General features: G+C 41.3%; 2 protein-coding genes, 2 non-coding genes and 1 pseudogene across 5 annotated transcripts in view; 4 read left to right on the top strand and 1 right to left on the bottom strand.

The window, feature by feature from the left end:
• Positions 1–886: 886 nt before the first annotated feature.
• RPL5 (ribosomal protein L5) lies at positions 887–11,674 on the top strand. 2 transcript variants are annotated; one of them, XM_010385108.2, is made up of 8 exons: positions 887–1,012; positions 2,278–2,347; positions 2,436–2,551; positions 3,693–3,827; positions 5,681–5,883; positions 7,239–7,416; positions 10,305–10,393; positions 11,518–11,674. In XM_010385108.2, exons 1-8 carry the CDS (start codon positions 1,010–1,012, stop codon positions 11,615–11,617), a joined length of 894 nt encoding a protein of 297 aa, XP_010383410.1. In that variant the 5' UTR covers positions 887–1,009; the 3' UTR covers positions 11,618–11,674. The 2 variants fall into 2 exon arrangements, with proteins under 2 accessions (XP_010383410.1, XP_030792615.1); XM_030936755.1 differs by having other exon boundaries at positions 10,308–10,393.
• Positions 7,072–7,166, top strand: LOC115899416. Its single transcript, XR_004059128.1, has one exon. It is a non-coding gene; the product is annotated as a small nucleolar RNA SNORD21 (small nucleolar RNA).
• On the top strand, positions 10,480–10,610 carry LOC115899427. Its single transcript, XR_004059135.1, has one exon. It is a non-coding gene; the product is annotated as a small nucleolar RNA SNORA66 (small nucleolar RNA).
• A 229-nt stretch (positions 11,675–11,903) lies between the features above and the next one.
• Positions 11,904–26,494, bottom strand: part of DIPK1A (divergent protein kinase domain 1A) — a 125,830-nt gene continuing 111,239 nt past the window's right edge. Inside the window, exons 3-5 of the mRNA XM_030936754.1 lie at positions 20,128–20,235; positions 16,495–16,671; positions 11,904–13,927 (exon numbers count right to left, since the gene is read on the bottom strand). Coding sequence (XP_030792614.1) covers positions 13,115–13,927; positions 16,495–16,671; positions 20,128–20,235 — 1,098 coding nt within the window. The 3' untranslated portion in view covers positions 11,904–13,114. The remainder of the gene's footprint in view (positions 13,928–16,494; positions 16,672–20,127; positions 20,236–26,494) is intronic.
• LOC115899452 lies at positions 15,496–15,618 on the top strand (annotated as a pseudogene).

The raw sequence follows: 26,494 nt of genomic DNA on the forward strand, positions 1-26,494 counted from the left end.
TGCCTCCAATGTAAGCAAGGCCTGACCAAGACATGGAGCACTTTTGGTAGGCTAATAACTTGATAATCCACCAAAATGAAGGTTTTTAAATATTTTCTATAAATATGAATTGAATACGTCTTTCTTCACACTTTCAAAGGTGGCCCTGCAAAAATAGAATCACAATTCCTGTGAGAAGTGTTTTAAGTTTTCTCCTCTAGAGCTCTGTTGACATCGGCCATAGTAGACTCTGTTTATTTTTCCGATTATATAATAATTACAAGTTGGAATCAGAGGTAATTGGCACCCTAATTCTGATTTATTCTAGTGTCAGTGTTTTGGAGTCACTTAACCCTGTCATCCTGGTTGGCCGTCCCTTCTTCCAGCTCTGATGGTGAGCAGCTGTTACCCTGCTAGGTGCTGGAGAGTCAGAGGTGGACATCAGGGCCCACCCTTGGAAAGTTGACAGTCTGTGGTGGGCTGAAGCCAGTAGAAAGCTGCTGTAGGAAGGCAGAGGAGTGGCCCCTATCCCAGGCTTGGGGATCTCAGGGAAAACTTCCTGGGGGTGAGATGGGAGGGTGGGCCAGGATGAGTTTACTCTTGGACCAGGATGAGTAGCCCAGAGAAGGCAAGAGGGCTCCCAAGCAAACTTGCCCTATTTAATTTTTTTTCCTGCTTAGAAAAGCAAAATATGTTTGTTATGAACAAAACAAAACAAAACAAAAACGCTGTAGCAAAGAAAGCGAAAGGCTCCACTAATCCTCCCTGCTCCTCCTCATCGCACGGATCCTATGAGATACCCCGAGCGTTGGAACCTTGAGAGCTTGTGCAGGCATTCACCCTCCTGCCAGCAGGGGGCGGAACGTAAAACGCTTTGTGGCCGACACCTCTCTTCCACACGTCACTGGCGTGACTGTCCGCGCTACATACTGCGCCTGCGCGAGGGCTGTGGCCCTTTCCCCCCCACCCCTAGCGCCGCTGGGCCTGCAGGTCTCTGTCGAGCTGCGGACGCGGGTCTCTGTTCCGCAGGATGGTGAGTGGATGCCTCGGTCTCGGGGCTCTAGATACACGGAGGTTCCCTTTTCTTGCCCGTACGCCAGCCTAGGGCTCGTGTCGCGCGTCGCAGGGGCCGGATGGCGTTAGATTGCTGGCTCTGACTAGGTCGAGGTGCAGCTCCCAGCGTGGCCTTAAATGGCTGCCGCCCGGTGCGCGAACTTGGGGGGAGGGGTTGGCGAAGAAGGGTAGCGAGAACTTGGACTGCGGATTGGGGAGAAGGGTGAGTTTAGACAGCCTGAGTGGGGATACTGCCGTCTAGTGTGAGGGGGCGCTGGTAAGCGGCCGGGCGTGAGAGGTCGCAAGCAGTCGGCCTCAGCCTAGCTGGAGAACGCCGGAACGGAGCGGGGCTGCAGGTCCTCGGCCCAGCTCGAGCTCCGAGTACCGAGTACTTAGTGGCTTTTCCGGGAGAATGTCGGAGCCGGCGAGTCTTTTAGGAAGCTTGTGCTGGTGGGCCAAGCAAGTGGCTTTTAAGCCAAAATTGTCAGTGGAGCTTGGAGGCGGAGGTGTCCCTGGGCCCCGGAAACTCCTTTAACGTGGAATACGTGCCTCCTGCCTCTTCCTCTAGAGTCCGTCGCCGGACGAATTATTAATTATTGGGGTAGGGGCCCCAAGGGTGGGATGAAATGTTCCTTTAGCTGATGGGGAACAGTGCTGTTTTAGTGGGGAATTATTGCTGAATGTGTTCTTACCCAGTCAAGCTTTGTGGCAGGTAATTTAGGCTTTTGAAAAACATACGTGGGAAGCGAGAGAGGTATGTAGTAGTTATTTGAGGCTAGATTTTCGAAGTGGGACATAGCGTGTTCCGAACAGACTGACGTTTGGTGCCACTGACTGCTGTCTAGAGCAGTGCTTCGCAAAAGTTTGGCACAGTTGCTGGTGCTGGTCCTCGAAGAAACAAGTACGGAAATTGAGAGCGTTTAAAACCTTTTGAAAGCAATGTAACAATAATTTTATGCCTTTAAATGTAATAAATTGGGATCTGCATTTTGTATGTTTCTTTTATTCCATATTTCTCTAATGATTCGTTTTTATTGTGTTTTATAAAACTATCAGTCTGTGACATGGAAAGTAGAGGAAAAACATTCTTAACCCTAGTTGCTTGTGAAACATGGGATTCTGCAAGTGACAGTTTGTTTTTGCTCTTGAAGTTCAAGTGTTACTTTGTTGCATGGTTAATTCATGTCAAAAGTATCATAGGCTAAGACATTATCAAAGTTTTAATAACATTCTTTTTTCTTTAAGGGGTTTGTTAAAGTTGTTAAGAATAAGGCCTACTTTAAGAGATACCAAGTGAAATTTAGAAGACGACGAGGTACTGTCACCTTTTTGTGTTTACAATATTAATCTGCTTTGCAGATGCAGTGGAGTATCTTTTCTAAAATTACTTTTTTCTTTCTCAGAGGGTAAAACTGATTACTATGCTCGGAAACGCTTGGTGATACAGGATAAAAATAAATACAACACACCCAAATACAGGATGATAGTTCGTGTAACAAACAGAGATATCATTTGTCAGGTAAGTTATATTCTAGACATCCCCCCCCTTTTTTTTTTTAACTGCTAGAGAAATTGTGCTTGGGAAGCAAAGCACATGGTGTGTGTGTTAGAAGGGCTGTCTAGCACCTCCAAAAGCATTCAGTGAATAATTTCTTTTCCTTTTAGTAAGTCTATAATTGGAGCCTGGGAAATTGGTACTTTAAAAAATGCTCTTGGTTGGGCGCAGTGGCTCATGCCTGTAATCCCAGCACTTTGGGAAGATTGCTTGAGCCCAGGAGTTTGAGACCAGCCTGGGCAATATAGTGAGAGTTTGTCTTCACAAAAAATGTAAGAAAATTAGCTGGGCATGGTGGGGCGCACCTGTAGTCCCAGCTACTCAGTGGAAGGGTTGGTTGAGCCCCGAGGTTGAGGCTGCAGTGAAGTGAGATCACACCACTGCCCTCCAACCTAGGCTACAGAGCAAGAGACTGATTTATTTTATGTGTGTGGGATGGGGAGATTAGAAGCAAGTAAGAAGTTCTTGCCCATCCCAGTTCCAGTAGAAGGATAGGGTTTGTCCTTATTTTTCCTATATGGCCTTGTATGCCACTTAACCACTGAAGAGGTAGTTGCGAGTTAAACAGGGCTTTAAGCTTGTTCTGCTTATTCTTTGAAATAGGTTTTAATAAAATATACAAAGGTGGCTCCCACATGAAAGACCTTTAGGAAGTATCAGTTTGCTCTTGTACCAAGAGCACTCTCACTGGACTCTGAAAGCTAGAATCCTGGGCTTTTACAACTAGGAGAAATTCTGAGAGTTAAGATTTATTGATATTTTGTAGCAGGTAGGCACACTTGTGTTCTGGTCAAATAATTTGTTGATTGTGAAGGCACTGTCTTCCTGCGTACCCAAGTTCAGATAACTAAACATTAGGTTCCTGAGACTTCGCTGAATTTAGTTATGTTTAGTTCAAAAGATGATTGAAATATTTGGATATTCCTCTTTGACTTTTTAAGTACCTCTAATTTACTAGTAACCCAGCTAAGAGTCTTAAGCATTTTAAGTGATGCACATCTATGTCCATCAATGTTTTTTTTTTATTCCTTTGAAAAGAAATCATTAAGATGTAATGAGACAGTGAAAGCAACAGATTACTAACCTCGTTTTTCTCTTACTATAGATTGCTTATGCCCGTATAGAGGGGGATATGATAGTCTGCGCAGCATATGCACACGAACTGCCAAAATATGGTGTGAAGGTTGGCCTGACAAATTATGCTGCAGCATATTGTACTGGCCTGCTGCTGGCCCGCAGGGTATGTACAAGATGACTTTAATTGATGTAGTTTGCAGCTCATTGCTTGGAGTGTTTTCTGTAAGATGTTTGTAAATGGATAAGATAGCTTCAGTTGTGCTTGAGGAGAGTGCCTGCTTCCAGTTTTCTGCCCTGTTTATGTATCTATCTAGGTCAGCTCTTTCCAATAAACTTTTCTGCAATGACACAAATCTGTAATTTGCTGTCCAGTGGTTTTGCCACTAGCAACCTATGGCTGTTGAGTTCCAGCAGTATGTAAACTTTTATTTGAAAATCTACTTGGCTGGGCGCGGTGGCTCAAGCTTGTAATCCCAGCACTTTGGGAGGCCGAGATGGGCGGATCACGAGGTCAGGAGATGGAGGCCATCCTGGCTAACACTGTGAAACCCCATCTCTACTAAAAAAATACAAAAAAACTAGCCCGGCATGGTGGTGGGCGCCTGTAGTCCCAGCTACTCAGGAGGCTGAGGCAGGAGAATAGCGGGAACCCGGGAGGCGGAGCTTGCAGTGAGCTGAGATCTGGCCACTGCAGCCTGGGCAACAGAGCGAGACTCCGTCTCAAAAAAAAAAAAAAAGAAAATCTACTTGTAGCTAGTGACTACTTAATTGGACAATGAAGACCCTTGCTACTTAGGTATACATTCTGGATGTTGGCAAACATTAAAAATGCAGACTCGTGGGAACGCCACTCTAGACCCTCTGGAATATGTATGTTGATAGTATGTACCAAGTGATTTATATGCACATTAAAACTGGAGAATCTTGGCTGGGCGTGGTGGCTCAAGCCTATAATCCCAGCACTTTGGGAGGCCGAGAATGGTGGGTCACTTGAGGTTAGGAGTTTGACTAGCCTGGCCAGCATGGTGAAGCCCTGTCTCTACTAAAAAAAAAAAAATAGAAAAAAAAAAAAATAGCTGGGCATGATGGTGTGTGTGCTGGTAGTCCCAACTACTTGGGAGGCTGAGGCAGGAGAATCACTTGAACCCAGAAGGCAAAGGTTGCAGTGAGCTGAGATCACGCACTCCAGCCTGGGCAACAAGAGCAAAACTCCGTCTCAGAAAAAAAAAAAGAGAGAATCTTAGTGTTTTGGAGAGTGGTCATTGATGGGAAGACTCATTTTTGTTGTAAACATTTTTCCATCTGGTTGGCAGTATTTGCTGTATATGCTCTATTTTGCTAGCAGATGAAGATGGGATTTTGCCTTATTTTTATTATCTCAGTTTTTGACCTGGTTTTGCAATGGAATTGTTAAGCATGTGCATCAAGGTTGATGACACAACTCACATCATTGGTTATAAACAACGTTTGAATGATTTGGTTTAAAGGCACTACTTGTGGAACCGTACCTAGGTGACTGTGTACCAGCAGAGGAATGGCTCAGGGTAACATAATGTAGTTGGAGAATAGAGCCACGAAAGATGCTCCTTTTGTCCAGGATTCTACCCTTAAAATTTTACTCCAGATTAAGTTAAACTACATGTTATGGCATCAAAATATTTAGTTGATGAATTATTCTAAACAAATACACTGGATGTGGAGATAACCTCCCTGAGTAAGTGTAAGAATCAAATTTATACATTTTCATTGATTGCTGCATAAGTCAAGTGTGGACATGTAGCAAAGATGCAGAAGTCATAAAACAAAATTGTTTCAGGTGAAATTGAATGTTTTAAGTTTTTTTTTTTTTATAGCATTTAAAAATTCATGACCAAGGGGATCTGGTGAAAGGGGTGGGTGTGGAAGGAAATTTTCTTTTCCAGATGTCAGTGGTCCTTACGGTTATGACATAAGCTATTTTAATTTTAGAACAGCTTGAATAATTCAAACCAGCATTTACATTGGTTTCTTTAATAGCTTCTCAATAGGTTTGGCATGGATAAGATCTATGAAGGCCAAGTGGAGGTGACTGGCGATGAATACAATGTGGAAAGCATTGATGGTCAGCCAGGTGCCTTTACCTGCTATTTGGATGCAGGCCTTGCCAGAACTACCACTGGCAATAAAGTTTTTGGCGCCCTGAAGGGAGCTGTGGATGGAGGCTTGTCTATCCCTCACAGGTAAGAATACTATTTAAGATCTTGGTGCCTGGATTCTGGTACTTCCCTGTTTTTAACTAGTTGGGTTGTGGAGATAACTGAATTAAAGTAGCTATCATTGAATGCCTCCTGTATGCCTAGGTACCATGCAGGAGAAACCTGGTAGGACAGGAAGGAATTATAGCCCATTTTATAAATTAAGAGTCAGAGGCTCAGAGTTATTTGTCCAAGTTTTTCGGGCCAGTTAAAGAGATGGGATTGAAACCACTACCTTTTGCATATGACTTAATTTTTATTAGCAATGAGCAACTCCATCCTTTTTCTCCATGTACTTTCTTTTTTCAATCAGAATAAAAATGATTTGCTGAATTATGCAAAAAGGTGGATCCTAGAATTTTATAAGGAGTTTGAGGAAAAGGCTTATGAGAGATTTCTAAACCTGCAACTAGGAATAAGATTGTAGGCCATTTTGGGAAGTTAAGTAGGTTAATTTGTATTTTTTATTGTTGAGTCTATGCATCTTGATTTATTAACTTCTTTTTTTTTTTTTTTTTTTTTTTGAGACAGAGTCTCGCTCTGTCGCCCAGGCTGGAGTGCAGTGGCCAGACCTCAGCTCACTGCAAGCTCCCCCTCCCAGGTTCACGCCATTCTCCTGCCTCAGCCTCCCGGGTAGCTGGGACTACAGGCGCCCGCCACCTTGCCCGGCTAGTTTTTTGTATTTTTAGTAGAGACGGGGTTTCACCGTGTTAGCCAGGATGGTCTCGATCTCCTGACCTCGTGATCCACCCGTCTCGGCCTCCCAAAGTGCTGGGATTACAGGCTTGAGCCACCGCGCCCGGCCGATTTATTAACTTCTTAGGAATATTTTAGTATTTGGTGATTTAACCAAGAAATAGTAATTTTTGGTAAGCCTAAAATACAACCTAACTGAAATTTTGCTTTTATGATGTGGAGGTGGGTGGGGGGAGTTAGTTGCAAGTACACCAAGAGCATTCTCACTTGACAATTTCATTAACTGTGATCTTGGACAAATCACTTATTCCCATGTACCCACTGAAAATGAAAGGATTTAGAGTAGAAGTTTTGAAACTCCTTCCTGTGCTAATGTGCTGGATAACTAATTTTGCAGTGGTAGAAAGCCTTGGTAATGGCTTTTAAAGGTGTTTGTAGCATGAATTTCTTTTCTGTCCAGGAATTCAGAGATGAGCTGCTGAATGATGATATCCCACTAACTGAGCAGTCAGTAGTTGGTCCTTTGGTTGCATATGATGCGATAACTGTTTCAAGACGGGACTGATGGCAGCTACTGAAGTAAATTCTTACTAGTAAACTAAGTTAAGTGAGTCTATACTAAAATATGAATAACTTTATTTTAGTACCAAACGATTCCCTGGTTATGATTCTGAAAGCAAGGAATTTAATGCAGAAGTACACCGGAAGCACATCATGGGCCAGAATGTTGCAGATTATATGCGCTACTTAATGGAAGAAGATGAAGATGCTTACAAGAAACAGTTCTCTCAATACATAAAGAACAGTGTAACTCCAGACATGGTAAAACATTTACCTAAAAATGTCTATATTGGTTAATTTATAGAAATAGGTTTATTGCTTGTTTTGGGGGCAGGTAACATTGTTATATAGGTATGTTTCAGGGTAGTACTGAGCTAGACGTGTCAACATTCTTTTAGTAATCTTTTAGATGCTCAAGTGTGGGAGACTTCAAGTATCTGAAGATTTGGCTACCTTTTATGCTTTGGCTGTTACATATTTGTAGATGTCATTCCTGTAATCATTCTTGTAATCTGCTTTGTTTGATAGGTGTTAGATAATAAACTTCACTTATTTGGTACCATCTGGGAGGGAAGCTCTTCGTAGCATATGTGTGCTATATTCTGGGCTTTCCAATTATCTCAGACATGTACACAGGAAAAGAGATTTGATCACCGGGTCTGCATGATGATGTAGAAATGAGGGGAGTCATATATGCAAGAACGACTCCCAAAGTGCTGGGCTTACAGATGAGAGCCATTGTGCCTGACCCAAGTTCTTTTTTGTTAGTGTGTAGTAGCTTCTATTTTGGATAAAAGCAGAGTTGTAGTTGGGAAATGATCACTTTCTGTTATTTCTGTGCTTTGGACACAGTGTAAAGGCTGAATAAACACATAGCTTGAGTTCTCAGTTAGGAAAAGAAGAGTAGTTTTTTATCAGTAATGTAGGTGCACTTTAATTTTTAGTGCGTTAGATTTCTTTGTTACTTACGACTTCATCCTGGTAAAGAAAAGAGGTCATTTACTTTTAGATTATGATTCTATTAGTCCTGCAAAATTTACTTCCTAACCTATATCTTGATGTAGTCACGTCATACTTGCTCAGAACTTTCAGACTCACAGTTTGTGCTTTCAGATGTTTACTTCCTAATGTTTTCCTGTATACATGCCTGCCTTCAGCTAGACTACTTTTTGGCTAATGTATTTTTCTAGCTGGCTCATTAATTTTATCTACAGTGGCCTCTATCCTTCAGTGTGCCTGCTGAAATCCTATGCAGACATCTGATGTGTCTCCAACAGGAAGTGGTCTTTACCTGATTCATGGCATTATCTACATGTCTACTTGTCTGACGTCTTGGAAGGAACTGGGTTACTTAGATTTGTTGAATGACTATATATGAAGTCATCAAATGGATTTGTTATTTGTTAGTGAACAGCTATAGTAGAGTGCTAGAAGAGGTAGAGAAATTAACTTTCAAAATGGGTATAGGTAGTTGAGGTTTCAAATGCAGTGAGCATTTTTGCATTATTTTCCTTTACTAATAACCTTTATGCAAATACATGTAGTAATCACATCTCCACATTGAATGAATAATTTTAGAGACCTGGATTACTGTGACATAGTCTGTAGTGGGCTATAATTATTAGGTATTCAGAGAGTTGCAGCTTTTTTTTTTTTTTCCAGTGAGTTTTAGAACAAAATTGCTCTGGCAGGGCATGGTAGCTCACTCCTGTAATCCCTGGAATTGGGAGGCCGAGGCAGGCAGATCACCTGAGGTCAGGAGTTCGAGACCAGCCTTGTCAATATGGTGAAACCCTGTCTCTGCTAAAAATACAAAAAGTAGCTGGGCATGGTGGCTCACTCCTGTAATCCCAGTGACTCAGGAGGCTGAGGCAGAAGAATTGCTGGAATCCTGGAGGTGGAGGTTGCACTGAGCTGGGATTGCGCTACTGCACTCCAGCCTGAGCAACAGCAAGACTTTGTGTCAAAAAACAAACCAAAAAATTGCCCAATAACATACCTGATCGGTTGGCTTTTCAGGAAAATTTCTGACGTCTTTTCTGGTTCTGGAGGCCTTATATTACCACCAGATACTAGGGATTGGTAGTAGTGAAAGACAGAAGATGTCCTTGGTACTTAATGCTGGGAATTACTTTAAAGGCCTGTGAAATGAAGATGGAAAACAAAAGCCTAGGGATTGTGGGATGACAGATGAATTTGCTTGTTGGCCTGTATCCAGTCCTTGGTCGCAGTTAAGCTGTGTCAGTGTTGTGACTCTTGGTCACATACATTCATCATCTTAACTGATACTTTTGGCACTTGTTCTTGAATGAAAGAATCTAGGCCAGACAGCATTTTTAAATGAGAAGCGCAGTATTTCTGCCGACAAAAATTTGATTTAGAGTGACTCAAGAAGTGTGGCTGAATTTCTCAGAAGTACATGCAAATTTTTCTTTTTCTTATTTTATTTATTTATTTTTTTTTGAGGCAGGATCTTGTTTTGTTCTGTTGCCCAGGTTGGGGTGCAATGGCACAATTATAGCTCATTGCAACTTCAAACTTCTGGGCTCAAGCAATCCTCCCACCTCAGGCTTCTGAGGTAGCTGGGGTTACAGGTGTGCATCACCATGCCCTGCTAATTTTTCTTTTTTTTTTTTTTTTTTTTAGTTTTTGGTAGAGATGAGGTCTGATTCTGTCACCTAGGCTGGGGTCCAGTGAGCTGTGATTGTGCCACTGCAGCCTTGACTTCCTGGACTCAAGTGTAGTTCTGCAGCTGGGACTACAGGTGCATGCCACCATTAATAATTGCCACTTGGCTAATTAGTTTTTTTTGGAGACAGGTCTCACTATGTTGCCTTAGCTGGTCTCAAACTCCTGGGCTCAAGTGATCCTCCCACTTCAGACTCCCAAAGTGCTTGAGATTACAGGCATGAACCACCACACCTGACCTGATTTTTTTTTTCTTAAGATGGAGTTGTATGAATAGCGATAATTCACATTGCATAAGGCAAAAATTGGGAATTTGTTAGAAGTTAAAGTGTTTACCAACATTGATTTAGTTTAGTTCCTTTTGAGAATCTGACTTAGAAGGACAAAATAAGTTATGGTTGCATTAATATAGTAGGGCATATGAAATGAAACCAAGTACTGTTTGCTTTCCTTTGTTTCAGATGGAGGAGATGTATAAGAAAGCCCATGCTGCTATACGAGAGAATCCAGTCTATGAAAAGAAGCCCAAGAAAGAAGTTAAAAAGAAGAGGTACGTCTTTTTTTTTTTTTTTTTTTTTGTCTTTTCAAGAAAACGGGTTAGGAGTGGTTCCCACGTGGGGCAGACTTGGTGTAATTGTGCAAACTCGATCACTAGCTCTGCATGATGTGGCAGAAGCGAAGGGAACCAGGTTTGCAAAAGTAACTGTGGTGATAGAAATGTGTTAGCCTCAGACACTACTGAGGTGGCTTTCTATCCTAGTACAGTCTAAGTACTGGTTACTGCATTTTTATTGGCTGACAAAAAAGTTGCTTTTTGTTGCTCTTTCATGTTTTGATCTTTAAATGGAATAGAAAGTAATACTTGATGAACATGTAAGCATAAAGTGATGTAATGGCCTACAAATACAATGTGTAGTAATCAGTGTATTTAACATTCACCTCAAATACTTAACACTTTGTGGCAAGAACATTTGAAATTTATTCTCTTAATTGTGAAGCGTACAATACTCTGTATTCATCATGCTGTGCAATTGAACTAAAAAAAAAACATATTCCTCCAGTTGGAGGTTTTATACTTGACTATCTGCCCATTCTTTGCACCCACCACCCCCACCAACCTCTGTAACCACCATTCTTCTCTCTGCTTCTGTGAGTTACATTGTTTTAGATTCTATATGAATATGAAGTATTTGTCTTTTTGTGCCTGGCTTACTTCAGTGAGCACAATATTCTCCACTTCCATTCATGTTGCAAATGACAATTTCCATCTTTTTTAAAGACTAAGTAATATTCCATTATGTATATGTATACCACATTTCCTTTATCCATTTATCTGTTATTAATATATAGTGCTGCAATGAACATGGGAGTGCCACTCTCTTGGACAAACTGATTTCAAAACATTTGGGCAAATACCTAGAAGTGGGATTGCTGGATCTAACATGTCTTCTATTTGACTTTTGACCCTGTGGTAGTAGGACATTATAGAAGTTGGGGTTTGGGAAAGTTAGCTTAAGATCATACATAAGTAAATGTATTTGAACTTTTAGCCTCCTTCTGATTGCAAAGTCTTAAATATTCTCTTAAAATAAATTTTATTAAAATTAAAATTTTAAATTATTCTCTATTCTCTTCAGTTATGGTTTAAAAAATATATATTCCTATCTTTTGTAGGTGGAACCGGCCCAAAATGTCTCTCGCTCAGAAGAAGGATCGGGTAGCTCAAAAGAAGGCAAGCTTCCTCAGAGCTCAGGAGCGGGCTGCTGAGAGCTAAACCAAACAATATGATGATTTTTTCAGATACAGACAATAAACGTACAGACAGAAACTACTTCTGTGTTAAGCTCTTATTCTTACGAACCTTATAGGAAATATCCTGAAACATTTTATAAAAGCAAAGGAGTTGACAGGTTTTTTCCTCCAAGAAAATAAGTGTAACTTTTTAAGAAAAGTTATTTCTTGGGCTTCTGTTTTACCTGACAGGAGTCATTATCCCTTATGTTGTATGATGAACAGCTCTTCCTAAAAATCTGGCAAGCAACAGACCAGCCATCACTGGGAAATATTTCTTCCATCCATTTATTATAACCAGATGATTAATGGGAAAAGTACCTTAAAGTAAACAAAACTGGTGCTAATCCATGGCGTTGAAGGAAAGTTTCGAGAGAAAGCTGTCCAGTGGAGGTCACATAGATTTTTAACATACCCACTTTAATAGGTGAAACCTTTGAGCAGAAAATACTGGATCTTTTCTCCAAAAGGTGTTTAATTTTATGGAGATGTTGAAAGGTACATGCCAAATCTGAGTATACGTGTGAAAATATGAAAGGAGCAAATATTAAACCTTGAATATCAAGTTTACGTGGGGGAAAAAAAACATTAGATGAATACATTTACATGCCTCTTTAAGAAATAGCCCTTTGGCCCATAGGATATATACTGTTGGAAAATGGAAAGTTATTCTAAAAAGTCTGCTATAATTTATTTTAGTCTTGCACTTACAGTCCCACTTGCACAAAGATCAATGTCAGGATATATGGATCTTGATTGGGCCTTAAGATGTCAGTTTTGAAGGGCTCAAGTCAGCTGTGTGATACTAAGATGGGCCCTTTGAATCTTTAGGAAAGTTCATCCATTTTCAGTCAATAAAATTGGTGTATTGTCAAGTATAAGATTTCTTGAAGTAAGCCACTTGAAACATTGTGAAGCTACACATAACAGCTGATGGCTGAATGAGGTTAAAAATGGCTGTATAAGTCTTTAATAGAATAAACCATGCTATTAACCCAACATCTGTTTATAAAGGAGCAAGTTTAACCTGCTTTGCAGTCTTAATTTCTGTTAATGTGCAAACTTTACAATGCTAAGACATTAGTAAATTTATAAATTTTCTTGTTGAACAGCAGCTTCAATGCAAACACAATGTTTCCAGCATTGGTATTTTGGCTAAGGTAAATCTACAGATGACTCACTGTTGATGTTTATGGAATGAGGCTTTTCACAGCATTGGTTTTTAAAGTCAGTCAAAATAGTTAAATAATGAACATACTTCGGAGATGTAACAGGGCTTCTAAAAGGGCAGGAATGACATCTTGGGGACCTGTTGATCTTACACCTGCCATTACTTCAGTAATCACATACTGGTGGCTTCTCAGGCCTGGGGGAAGGAGTTTTGTGTAACTGGCAGGAATCTGAAGCCATTTTTTTTAATGCTCAAAATTGTTCTTTAAAAGTGGCAAGTTTCTTAAAATTGTAACTATGTCCAAATGAACTAAGAGTCATTAGTGTAGGAAATTTTCTTCCACAATAATGTTTTTAGGTTATTCAGTATCAAAGAATGTTCCATTTCCATTTGATTTGCTGTGACTTTGAGAGCAATACAAGAATAAAGCTGCTTTTCTAATTCTTCACGAATTTCACTTGGAGCACCACGCAGTAGGTAGTCTTTGAGTAACTGACAGGCTTTTGCCAAGTTTGGTTGTATCACTTCTGAAGTACACTTCATTGTACTCTGATCACAGCTAGTTCTACAATCTGTGCCATAGACACAGTCCAAATCAGACTCACAGTGACGATCCTTAATAAGTTCTTTCAGGTTTGTCTCTGGCACAATTTTTCTCATATCCACCATTTTCAAATCATACTTATCATTATATCCTAGGTTTTTGGCACTAGTATCGCACATGAGGAAATTTCCATAGGGGCCATGGAAAACATCTTCCACAAATTCTAGAAGTCCTATGGCTATTTTTGCCTTTCTTGGCCATGATGGTGTGAACAGCTGATCCATGCTTCTTCTGAATCCAGATGGAATAAAAAGTTCAATGACCCAAGGAAGGCTTATTCCATAAAGAGAGGTATATTCAACACTTTCCATCACATACAGGTCACCACAGAATCCCATTAATTTAGGGGTATGTTCTTTATCTTGAAGTATCACCATGAGAAGAAATTCATTGAGTTGAAGAAGTGCCCATGCTGATTTTGCTTCTCCCAAGGAAACCTGGCCATCTTTGTCTCCATCAGCCACCGTCAAGATGAGATTAACCAGTTCAGAGAGGTTTCCTTGGTCACCCAATTTTGCCTGTCAAGAATTTGGCTAATTATACAGAAGGAATGAAAAATAACTCCCATGCAACATACTGAGTTCCTTTATGGGCACTATTAACCATGCTAGAAATAATGGTACTGAATTTCCATAAAAGAACTTAATGTATTATATCTCCAAATATTTATGATGCTTCCTAAGTGAACTAGAACCATGCTTTATGTAACTGCAGTAAAACCCACTGTAAAATACTTATCTGTTTCTTAGGAAATGGCCACTCTAACTCCCCTGTCCCCTTCAGGCCCTTCAGATAGTTAACCAACAAAGTAATTATTCCTCATTCATACATTAAAAAACCACCCCCTCATATGTGGACTTGAAAAATTGTACTGTAATGTACTTACATCAAAGTTATAATAAGGGTCAACTAAAAATCATTTTCTCTTGTTTAGAGATGGGGGTCTCGCTACGTTGTGCAGGCTGGTCTCAAACTCCTGGGCTCAGGTGATCCTCCTACCTCAGCCTCCCAAAGTGCTGGGATTACAGGCATGAGCCACCATGCCTGGCCTAATTATTGTATCCTATTTTGTCTTTATCACATTAATAATTATTTTGTTCAAGTAGTAGTATTATAATAATGAAGGTTAAAAAGTATTTCCCTGTTTCTCTGGGATAAAATAGTCTGAAATTCATGTAAAATGACCAAATAAAAAATTTGAGTGAAAATAAAAGAGCAATGAAAATAAATATTTTTCCCAAAACTTTCTTATATTTCTATTTAATCTTTATATTAGTCGTTCTCTAGATTTAAAAAAAAATTTGCAGAGTACTATTTTTTTTGCATGGGAGGAACTGCTATGCTTTTTTCCCCATTAGTTTTAGTGATATGTAATAACTATAAATTTATGGGGTACTGATGGGTGCAACTGCTCAAGCCTGTAATTCCAGCACTTTGGGACGCCAAGGTGGGCAGATAGCTTGAGCTCAGGAGTTCTAGACCAGCCTGGGCAACATGGTGAAACCCTGGCTCTGCTTAAAAAAAAAAAAAAAATGCTGGGTGCGGTGACTCATGCCTGTAATCCCAGCACTTTGGGAGGCTGAGGCGGGTGGATCACCACGAGGTCAGAATTCGAGACCAGCCTCGCCAAAATCCCATCTCTACTAAAAATGGGAGTGAAATCCCATCTCTACTAAAAATACAAAAATTAGCCGAGTGTGGTGGTGGGTGCCTGTAATCCCAGCTGCTTGGGAGGCTGAAGCAGGAGAATTGCTTGAATCTGGGAGGCAAGGTTGCAGTGAGCCGAGACCATGCCATTGCACTCCAGCCTGGGCAACAGAGCGAGACTCCATCTGAAAAAAAAAAAACCTTAGCCAGGTGTAGTGGTGCACCGCCTGTGATCCCAGCTACTTGGGGGGCTGAGGCAGGAGGATGGCTTAAACCCTGGAGGCTGAGGCTGCAATGAGCCAAGATCATGCCACTTGCACACTCCAGCTTGGGCACGAGAGCAAGACCTTGCCAAAAAACCAAAACCAAAACCAAACCAAAACAAACAAAAAACCGTCTTAAAAAAAGGCAGAAAACAAAACAAAACAAAAAAAACCCAGGCCTTCTGGTGCTATCCCAAGCTGGGTTCTTCCACTGACTGTATAGAATAAGGAGGTAAACTCCCATGTGCACCTCAGCCTAGGCCCTGTGCCTTATCTGTATTGTGCCTGGGAACACAGAAAAAAAATTCATGGGATACAGAGTGATATTTCAATACACACATATAATGTGTAATGATCAAATCAAGGTAATTAGCATATTTATGTCTCAAACATTTATCATTGTGTTGTGAACATTCACAATCCTTTTAGTTTTTTGAAAATAAACAAAAATTATTAATCTCTTTACCGTATAGTGCTATAGAACACTAGAACTTACTCTGCCTATCTAGCTGTAATTTTGAATCTGTTAACCAACCTCTCCTCCTCTCCTCTGTACCCTTCCCAGCCTCTAATAACCACAATTCTGAGTATACTAATTTTATTTCACCTTTTTTGAATTAATTTTCATGTCAAACTGTACAGCACTCTGATTAATGAACTCCCTCCTCATATCTGGACAGTTTTAGCTATCATAAATAATGTTAAAGTCCATTACAGATTTCTTTTCTTTTTTTTTTTTTGAAACAGGGTCTTACTTTGTCACCCAGGCTGGAGTGCAGTGGTGAGATCTTGGCTCACTGCAACCTTGACCTCCCAGGCTCAAGCAATCCTCGCACCTCAGCCTCTCAAAGTAGTTAGGACTACAGGCACATGCCACCATTCCTGGCTTATATATATATATATATATATATACATATATATAGCTGAGGTCTTAATATGTTGCCCAGGCTGGACTTGAACTCCTGGGCTCAAGTGATCCTCTTGCCATGGCCTCCCAAAGTGTTGGGATAACAGGCGTGAGCCACCATGCCCGGCCTCTTATAATTATTTCCTCAGGATGGAGTACCTGATAGAGGTCAAAGAATATCAAAACTTGAATAGCTTAGGATGAGGTCCTGCCAATTCCTCTGAAGAGTCCCACTTCACACTAGCAACATGTGGATGGATATACTTACCTTAAAGAGACTATAGACCATTTCTTTAAATTTCTGTACAGTAGTTCCTCTAGTTGGCTTATCAAATAGTACTATTTCTTTTCTTGGTTCCAATTCAGTTCCAAAATCAAGATGAAGCGCTTGTTCCATTTGACATTTCACAACACCTGGTAGATTATCCCAAATCCCTAAATACATCTATGTAAAAAAGAGTGGCAAGTTATGTATTATACTGAGTAGAAAACTCTAAGAAATATACCACTATATTTTTAGGGTCTTCTTCCTCTAAACAAAACAAAACAAGCATCAAACATTGAGGTTGAAGTGTGACTTTATTTTTGAACTGCAAACTTGAAATCATCCTCAAGATTTTTTCCTTAAACTAATTTTTTTAAATTACAAGAGTAATACATGCCTAAATACATTTTTCAAAAAGTCCAATGAGAAGGATGTAAGGCAAAAGCAAAGTTCCCAAACATTCTACTTCCATAATCCCACTTCTCCCAAATTAACTACTATTTAAGTATCTAGTTATTTATCAAACTAATATTATATAGTGTTAACTATGTCCTATGGTCTACTAATTTATTTTAGAGACAGGGTCTCGCTTTGTCACCCAGGCTGGAGTTCAGTGGCATAATCATAGCTCATTGCAGCCTCAAACTCCTGAGCTCAAGGAATCTTCCTGCCTCAGTCTCCCCAGTAGCTAGGACTATGGGCATGTCCCACCAAACCTGGCTAATTAAATTTTTTTTTTGTAGAGATGGGGTCTTGCTGTATTGCCCAGACTGGTCCTGAAGTGCTAGCCTCAAGTGACTCACCCGCCTCAGCCTCCCAAGTTGCTGGGATTATAGGCATGAGCCACCACACCCGGCTTTTACTGATTTGCTATTATTTTAATCCTCGTACCAACCTTAGGTGGTAGGTACTATCATTATACTTATTTCACTGATGGGGAAACTGAAGCAGAGACAGGTGAAGTAACATGCTGAAAAGAGCTGAGGTCTTTACCACTAGGATAGGTTGCCCCTCTTCTACATAAAAAAAAAAATAAGATCATATTATTAATATTAATCCAAACAAAACATTATTTCACTGCCTTGCTCCAAACCCTCTAATAAATTTCCATTTCAATTAAAGTCCAAAGTCCTTTGCATGACCGGTTGGGCTCCATTTGAGCTGGCCTCGCCTATGTCTCCAACCTGATCTTGTACCATGTACTCCATTTCTCAAAGTCCCAGCTACACTGGTCTTTCTGTGATAGGTTAAAGCTAATCGCGCTTGTTTCGGCTTCCTGACCTGCTTCACTTGCTGGCTCTGCCTGGAATGTGCTCTCCCAGATCTTCACGTGGCTGGCTCCTTTACATCATTCAAGTCTCAGATCACACATTGCATTTAGAAAGCCTTCCCTGACCCCATGTCTAGAATAGATCCTCTTCCACCTCCGGGTCACCTCTAATCCTGTTTCATTATCCTCATAGCCTTTTGTACTGTCTAAAATTATCATATTTATTTATTTATCAGTCTATTACTATCTGTCTCATCTCACATTAGAACACGAGGTTAGAGGCTTTATCTGTCTCCCTCAGTGCCTCAAACAGTGCCTGGCATGCAGGAGACACTCAAATGTTGGACTTTGTTTTAGAAATTGTCTTTAACATGATTAATATTGTCAACTTAAAAATTATTTTAAATTTCTATAAGAATAATGCATATTTATACAGGAAAATTTAGTAATCATAAGATGAACATTAAAATGCAATTTTCCAGTGCTCTGGATGTTCTGTTGTATTTTCTTCTACCCCAATTAGATATTCTATTGTTTTATTCTTATTTCTCTGATGAAAAGGTAGAATTTTTTTCATTATGTTCATCAGCTGTTTGCAGTTCTTTTGTGATTTAGTTCATCCTGTCCTTTGCCCATGCCTATTATTAAGATATAAGTTCAGATATTATTTCAGAAAGGTCTTCTCTGATCACATCCTCTAAAGCACTTCTCACCATCCCTGACACTGCATTCTCTATTTGCCCTCTGTATCTCCCATAGAACACACCATAGTCTATAATTATTTTGTTTATTTATTTATTTATCAACTGTGCCTCCTGTCCTTCTGGGATCATGTAAGGTCTATAAGGGAGCAATCTTGTCTTTTTTTTTTTTTTTTGAGACAGGATCTTACTCTGTCACCCAGGCTGGAGTGCAGTGACATGAACGTGGCTCACTGCAGCCTTGACCTCCTGGGCTCAAGTGATCACCCCACCTCAGCCTCCCAAGTAGCTGGGACCATAGGTGTGTGCCACCACACCCAGCTAATACATGTATTTTTTGAGACAGAGTCTCGCTCTGTTGTCCAGGCTGGAGTGCAATGGTGTGAGATCTTGGCTCACTGGAGCCTCCACCTTCCAGGTTCAAGCGATTCTTGTGCCTCAGCCTCTGGAGTACTTGGGATTACAGGCATGCGCCACCATACCCGGCTAATTTTTTGTGTTTTTAGTAGAGATGGGGTTTTGCTACGTTGCTCAGGTTGGTCTCGAACTCCTGGCCTCAAGTGACCTACCACCTCAGCCTCCCAAAGTGCTGCGATTACAGGTGTGTGCCACCGTGCCTGGCCACCCAGCTAATTTTTGTATTTTTTGTAGAGACAGGGTTTTGCTATGTTGCTCAGGTAGGCCTCAAACTCCTGGACTAAAGCAATCCACCCACCTTGGCCTCCCGAAGTGCTGGGATTACAGGCGTGTGCCACTGGGCCCGGCTGTCTGTATTTTTTTATTTTTTGAGACAGGGTCTCACTCTGTCACCCAGGCTGGGGCGCAGTGGTGGGACCATAGCTCACTGCAGCCTCAACCTCCTGGGCTCAAGCAATCTTCCCACCCCAGCCTCCTGAGTAGCTAGAACTACGGGTGTGTACCACCATACCTGGCTTTTAAAAAATTTTTTTAATTTTGGAGAGACAGGGTCTCCCTACATTGCCCAGGCTGGTCTCAAACTCCTGGGCTCAAGTGGTCCGCCCATCTCAGCCTCCCAAAGTGTTGGGATTACATGTGTGAGCCATTGCACCAGGTTGCCTTAATCACGATTGTATTCCTGGTAACTAAAACAGCATCTGTCTAAGACCAAAGTGCTGACAGAAAAACAAAAACAAAACAAAACAGTGTCTGGAATATACTGGGAACAGATTAACACATATCTGTTGACTGGCCAGGTGTGGTGGCTCACACCTATAATCCCAGCACTTTGGGAAGCCAAGGTGGGTGGATTGCTTGAGCTCAGGAGTTCGAGACCAGCCTGGGCAACATGGCAGGACTCTGTTTCTACAAAAATACAAAAAATTAGCCAAGTGTGGTTGCGTGAGCCTATAGTCCCAGCTACATGGGAGGCTGAGGTGGGAGGCTGAGGTGGGAGGCTCACTTGAGCCTGGGAAGTGGAGTTTGCAGTGAGTAGAGATCTCACCACTGTACTCCAGCCTGGACAACAGATTCTGTCTCAAAAAATTAAAATAAATGTCTGTTGAATGAATTAATCAAAGTATACAAAATTGAAATACATACAATGTCTCAAAGCTTTGGTTCAAGAATTCTTTTAATAATGCCTTTAATTTCTGATAAAATTAGAGTACACTATAATTCTGGAATGTTTACTCATAATGTCCATACCTGATTGTTGGGCTTGGTGGATAAGCATTTTCCAAAGTAAAGAGTTTCTGTAACACAAAGGCTGTTACATGCAGGCCCATCAATAACTCCAGTCTTGTACTTGTCACACTAAACACCAGGAAAGAAAAAAGCAGTTAATAGAAAAATATTCATAAGAAGAAGCATAAAGAGCTATCTATGTCCTTTATGAGAAAGTTCTATGACAAAAAGAACTGAGGCTTTGGACTTCGACAGACCTGGATTTGATCTAACCTGTTACTTATACCTATATGATTATGAGAAAGCTTTTTGCTGTTGGGGTGTGTGTAGAACTTTGAAACTATTTTACCCACTTGACGTGGTCTAAGGTGGTATGTTACGTGACGTGGTCTAAGGTGGTATGTTACCTACTCCTTCCAAGAATAGAGGCACTCTATTTTTAAAAATGGTTCTGGTTACCCGGGAGTTGGAGCTTGCAGTGAGCCGAGACTGCACCACTGCACTCCAGCCTGGGCGACAGAGCGAGACTCCGTCTCAAAAAAAAAAAAAAAAAAGGTTCCGGTTTTAGGCTCAAGCTTGTAATCCCAGCACTTTGGGAGGCCGAGGCTGGTGGATCATTTGAGGTCAGGAGTTCAAGACCAGCCTGGCTAACATGGTGAAACCCTGTCTCTACGAAAATACAAAAATTAGCCAGGCGGTAATGGTGGGCACCTGTAATCCAGCTACTCGGGAGGCTGAGGCAGAAGAATCACTTGAGCCTGGGAGGCAGAGGTTGTGGTGAGCCGAGATCATGCCACTGCACTCCAGTCTGGGTGAGAGAGTGAGACCCTGTCTCAAAAAAAAAAAAAAAAAAAAAAAAAAAAAAAAGGTTCTGGTTTTAAAATAAATAAAGCTTAGAATAACAAAATAAAGTTACCCCTGTCATGTTATCATCCTTGAGATCACCCAAAAACAAGAAAGGGAAAAAAAAACCATCCACTCTGAAAAAATAAGGTACCAATGAAACCCTAGGTACAATAAATGAGGATGACCTGCCAAATTCAGTGAAGACTACACCAGAGTCTAGAAGTATGCTGAGATTAAACACCTGCTGTGGGCCCCACTCTCAGACAAAGTTGGCAGAGCACCAAGGATGTGGTACATCTGCGGAGCAGAACCACTACCCTGTTTGCAACAAAGGTTTAAGGGGCACAAGCTGTGGGAACTTCCCAGAACTCTATTTGGCACCATGAAATAGTAAGATAAGGCAGGCCTGAATGATAAAATCCTCAGAAATGTTCTCTTTGCTAGAGGCAGTCTGTTGATGAACTATGGCTGGGAGACAGGGCCACAAGCAGCTTCACTACCAGCTCAGTTTACTGCCCAGTTGCTTCCTGCACATGGCTGGCTGACGGAGACCTCATTTCACTCAGTAATGAGTAATAATCAAAACCAAACAAGCAAAAGATCTATATAGCAAATCTACAAGAATTAGGAAGAATGGAATAGGAAAAGCAAATGTCAGACAAAAAACATTTTCTAGGCAGGGCGCAGCGGCTCACATGCCTGTAATCCCAGCATTTTGGGAGGCCGAGGCGGGTGGATCACCTGAGGTCGGGAGTTCGAAATGAGCCTGACCAACATGGAGAAACCCTGCCTCTACTAAAAATACAAAATTAGCTGGGCGTGGTGGCGCATGCCTGTAATCCCAGGTATTCAGGAGGCTGAGGTGGGAGAGTCACTTGAACCCAGGAGGCAGAGGTTGCAGTGAGCCAAGATCACACCACTGCACTCCAGCCTAGGCAAGAAGAGTGAATCTCCATCTCAAAAAAAAAAAAAAAAAAAAAAATTCTAGAAGAATGTTGCTATGAAACAAACCAAACATATTGTTACGAATTTAAAGGACTTACTGAACCATTTTAAAATAAGACTTCAAAGCAGAAGAAATGAGGCAATAGAAGGAAGTTTAAAATAAGCTAACAGAACTCAGACAGGAAGGAAAATAAAACATCCTAGAAATAAAAGCCACATTATAAATGAGGGGAAAGACAGACAGGGATAAAAGTAAGATTTAGGAGGACTAGGCCAGGCGTTGTTGCTCATGCTTATAATAATAGCACTTTGGGAGGCTGGGCAGGTAGATCGCTTGAGCTCAGGAGTTTGAGAGCAGCCTGGGCAACACAGCAAGACCCCATCTCTACAAATAATACAAAATAATTAGCTGGGTGTGGGGGCACACACATGTAGTACTAGCTACTTGGGAGGCTGAAGTAGGAGGATTACTTGAGCCTGGGAGGCAGAGGCTGCAGAGAGCCAAGATTGTGCCATTGCACTCCAGCCTGGGTGACAGAGGGAGACCCTGTCTTAAAAAAAACAAAAACAACAACAAAAAGCTCTGGAGGACAAGGTTGAAAAATGCAAGCAAAATGACATGGAAATTTAAAAATAAATAAAACGAATTTAAGATAAATTTATAGATATAAAAGACAAAGTATATCCACCATGTCCATATGAAGGAGAATGGGAACAAGTGGAAAAGAAAAAATACTCAAAGTAGAATTCAAGGAAACTTCACAGAAATTAAAACACTTTTATCTACAGATTGAAAGGACATACAATGAATGTCCCAAGAAAAACTGACATGAATGACCCCTGTGACATATCCCACTGAGGTTCACTGAACTTCAAAAATAAGTTATCCTTTGAGCATCCAGGTAAAAAGATCAAGGCACCTTAAAGGGGAAACAAATCAGATTGGCCCCAGATTTCTCCATAGCCACATTCAACAGTAGACAACAGGGGTGCAATGGCAGCAGAGGCTTTGGGAAAGGAAGTGAGACTCGCCTGTGTCCTAATAGTCTCATCTGTGAAGGGGATGTTAATAGGTCTTAACTTACAGCATCATTATGAGGATTAAATAGTCTAAGTATAGATCACCTGTGACTTTCATAAGTGCTCAGTCATAGCTATTATTATTTTATATAGCTGAACTTTCTTTTAGTAGGCACCAAATGTTTTTGAACACGTAAGGTTCAGAAAATATAATTTCCATGAGCATCTCTTGAAGAAATGATTAGAGAAGGAATTTCAGCTAACAAAGAGATGAATGGAGAAATGGAATATGAAAGCCAATTGAAATGGATTGGAATGAAAACAGCTCAGGTAATTGAATTAATAAAAACTGATTTTTTTTTTTTTTTTTTTTTTTTGGGGGGGGACGGAGTCTGGCTCTGTCGCCCAGGCTGGAGTGCAGTGGCCGGATCTCAGCTCACTGCAAGCTCCGCCTCCCGGGCTCACGCCATTCTCCTGCCTCAGCCTCCCGAGTAGCTGGGACTACAGGCGCCTGCTACCTCGCCCGGCTAGTTTTTTGTAGTTTTTAGTAGAGACAGGGTTTCACCGTGTTAGCCAGGATGGTCTTGATCTCCTGACCTTGTGATCCACCCGTCTCGGCCTCCCAAAGTGCTGGGATTACAGGCTTGAGCCACCGCGCCCGGCCTTTTTTTTTTTTTTTTTTTTTTGAGACAGAGTCTGTTGCCCAGACTGGAGTGCAATGGTGCGATCATGGCTCACCACAGCTTCGACCTCTCAGGCTCAAGTGATCCTCTTGCCTCAGTCTCCCGAGTAGCTGGGACTACAAGAATGTGCCACTATGCCTGGTTAATTTTTTAATTTTTTGTAGAGATGGGGTTTCACTTTGTTGCCCAGGCTGGTTTCAAATTCCTGGGCTCATGTAAGCTTCCCACCTCAGCCTCCCAAACTGCTAGATTTATAGGCGTAAGCCACTGTGTCTGCCAATAAAAACTGTTAATATAATACCTGATAGTTAGCAGATGTTTCTTATGTGTCAGGCATTGTTCCTAGCACTATACGTTTATTACCATGACAACAACCCTGGGAGGTGGAACCTATTATCCATTAAAAGATAAGAAAACAGAAACAGAGGCCGGGCGCGGTGGCTCAAGCCTGTAATCCCAGCACTTTGGGAGGCCGAGATGGGTGGATCACGAGGTCAGGAGATCGAGACCATCCTGACTAACACGGTGAAACCCCGTCTCTACTAAAAATACAAAAAAAAAAACTAGCCGGGCGAGGTGGCGGGCGCCTGTAGTCCCAGCTACTCGGGAGGCTGCGGCAGGAGAATTGGCATAAACCCGGGAGGCGGAGCTTGCAGTGAGCTTAGATCCGGCCACTGCACTCCAGTCCGGGTGACAGAGCGACACTCCGCCTCAAAAAAATAAAGAAAGAAAGAAAACAGAAACAGAAATAACTGTTAAGTAACTTGTTCACAACTACAAAATAATAAAGCCAGGATTCCAACCCAGTCAGTTTGGCTCCGAGCCCACTCTCTTAATGACTACTGTATATTGCTCAGAATGGCACAGGCTCCTCAGGCCTGCCTCCTATACCCTCCTACCAACACCTTACAGTTTGCTTTGAGGATAAGGGAGATAAAGAGCCCTGCCCATGTGCAGAGTTAAGTGTGAACACCGAGGCGCTGTTGCCCTTCAGCTACTAGTAGTGGAGAAGTTCCTGGACAAGCCCTTGGCTATGACCTGGTTTCTCTTGCAGATCTATCTGTAGCTAAGAATATTAAGTTTCATCTTCGGGAGAGGAGCAAAGCAATCTAGTTCTTTTTTTTTGAGATGGAGTCTCGCTCTGTCGCCCAGGCTGGAGTGCAGTGGTGCGATCTCAGCTCACTGCAAGCTCCGTCTCCCGGGTTCACGCCATTCCCCTGCCTCAACCTCCCAAGTAGCTGGGACTACAGGCGCCGCCACCTCGCCCGGCTAATTTTTTGTATTTTTAGTACAGACGGGGTTTCACCGTGTTAGCCAGGATGGTCTCGATCTCCTGATCTTGTGATCCACCCGCCTCGGCCTCCCAAAGTGAGCAATCTAGTTCTTAAACTCAAGTTTGGGAGGTCACTTGGGAGAGGCCCAATGTCTTTCTTCCATCTGGTCAATCTCTGGGGATATTTTAGAAAATGCAGGACCATCTGTTAGGCATATGTGCTCGGTAGCAGATGGCCAGCAACTTCATTGGTATGTTTCTTCCTTGAGGCAAAGGTGATGGGAATTCTGAGGCCTCATTAGGAGAAGCTTGAGTGAAAGCTCCTGTAGGTACGGTTTAGGGTTTCCAAGGAAGTTATATCATATAGACCACATTCTCTGACCACAAATAAATAAAAAATAAGTGGAACAATAAAAGTCAAGTTGAAGTCCCATAGCTTAAACATGGCCCATTGCGAAAGAAAAGAGACAAAAATAAATGACTGAAAAACTCTACAATTTTTTTAAAAAAGTAAAAAGTAAAACAAAAAAAACACAAACATATGTTTGGAAACTAAAAAGCACATTCCTAAATAATTTGTGGGTTAAAGTAGAAATTACCATGGAAACACAGGAATATTTAGAAGTGAACAACAATATAGGTAAAAATATCAAAACTTGTGGGAGGCAGCCAAAGCAGTTCTTAGAGTGAAAATTATAGTAATTTCCAAATTTAAACGCAATGATGAAAAAACCAAGATATTGAATATAAATAATCGCTCAACTAAAGAGACTTAAAAAAATAACCAACCAAAAAAACAAACAAACAAACAAAAACCCAACAGACCGGCTCAGTGGTTTACAACTATAATCCCAGCACTATGGGAGATCAAGGCAGGAGGATTGCTTGAGGCCAGAAGTTCAAGACCAGCCTAGGGAACACAGTGAGACCTCATCTCTAAAAAAAAATTTTTTTTTTTAAATTAGCCAGGCATGGTGGTGTGTGCCTATAGTTCCAGCTACTCAGGAGGCTGAGGAAGGAGGATCCCTTGAACCCATGAGGTTGAGGCTGCCATGATCATGCCACTCAGGGCAACAAAGTGAGATTTCAGCCTGGGCAACAAAGTGAGACTCTGTCTCAAAGAAAAAAATAAAAAAGAAAGCCCAACAATAATGAAAATAAACTCCCAAAAGAAGTAGGAGAAAAGAAATAATAAATGAAGAAATAAATGGAAAAAAAATCAGGCCAGGTGTGGTGGCTCATGCCTATAATCCCAGCACTTTGGGAGGCTGAGGAGGGTGAATCACTGAGTTCGGGAGATCGAGACCAGACTGGGCAACATGGCAAAACCTTGTCTCTACAAAACATACAAAAATTAGCCAGGTGTGGGTGCACACCTGTAGTCCTAACTACTTGGGAGCCTGAGGTGGGAGGATGGCTTGAGCCCTGGAGGTCAAGGCTGCAGTGAAATGTGACTGTGCCACTGCACTCCAGCCTGAGTAACAGAGTGAGACCCTATCTCTAAATAAATAAATAAATAAGTAAATAAAGGTAGTTCTTTGAAAACTTTAACAAAAAAGATACACCTTTAGCAAGACTGATTATGAGAAAAAGAGGAGAAACAAATAAATATTATTAGGAA

This window comes from Rhinopithecus roxellana, chromosome 8 (assembly GCF_007565055.1).
Source record: "Rhinopithecus roxellana isolate Shanxi Qingling chromosome 8, ASM756505v1, whole genome shotgun sequence".
Lineage (NCBI taxonomy): Eukaryota > Metazoa > Chordata > Mammalia > Primates > Cercopithecidae > Rhinopithecus > Rhinopithecus roxellana.

What these genes read in the sequence shown, in the direction of transcription:
- RPL5 (XM_010385108.2), top strand. An exon ending in GGCTTGTCTATCCCTCACAG is followed by an intron (nt 5,884 to 7,238) that starts GTAAGAATACTA and finishes ACTTTATTTTAG; the next exon opens with TACCAAACGATTCCCTGGTT. An exon ending in AAAGAAGTTAAAAAGAAGAG is followed by an intron (nt 10,394 to 11,517) that starts GTACGTCTTTTT and finishes TATCTTTTGTAG; the next exon opens with GTGGAACCGGCCCAAAATGT.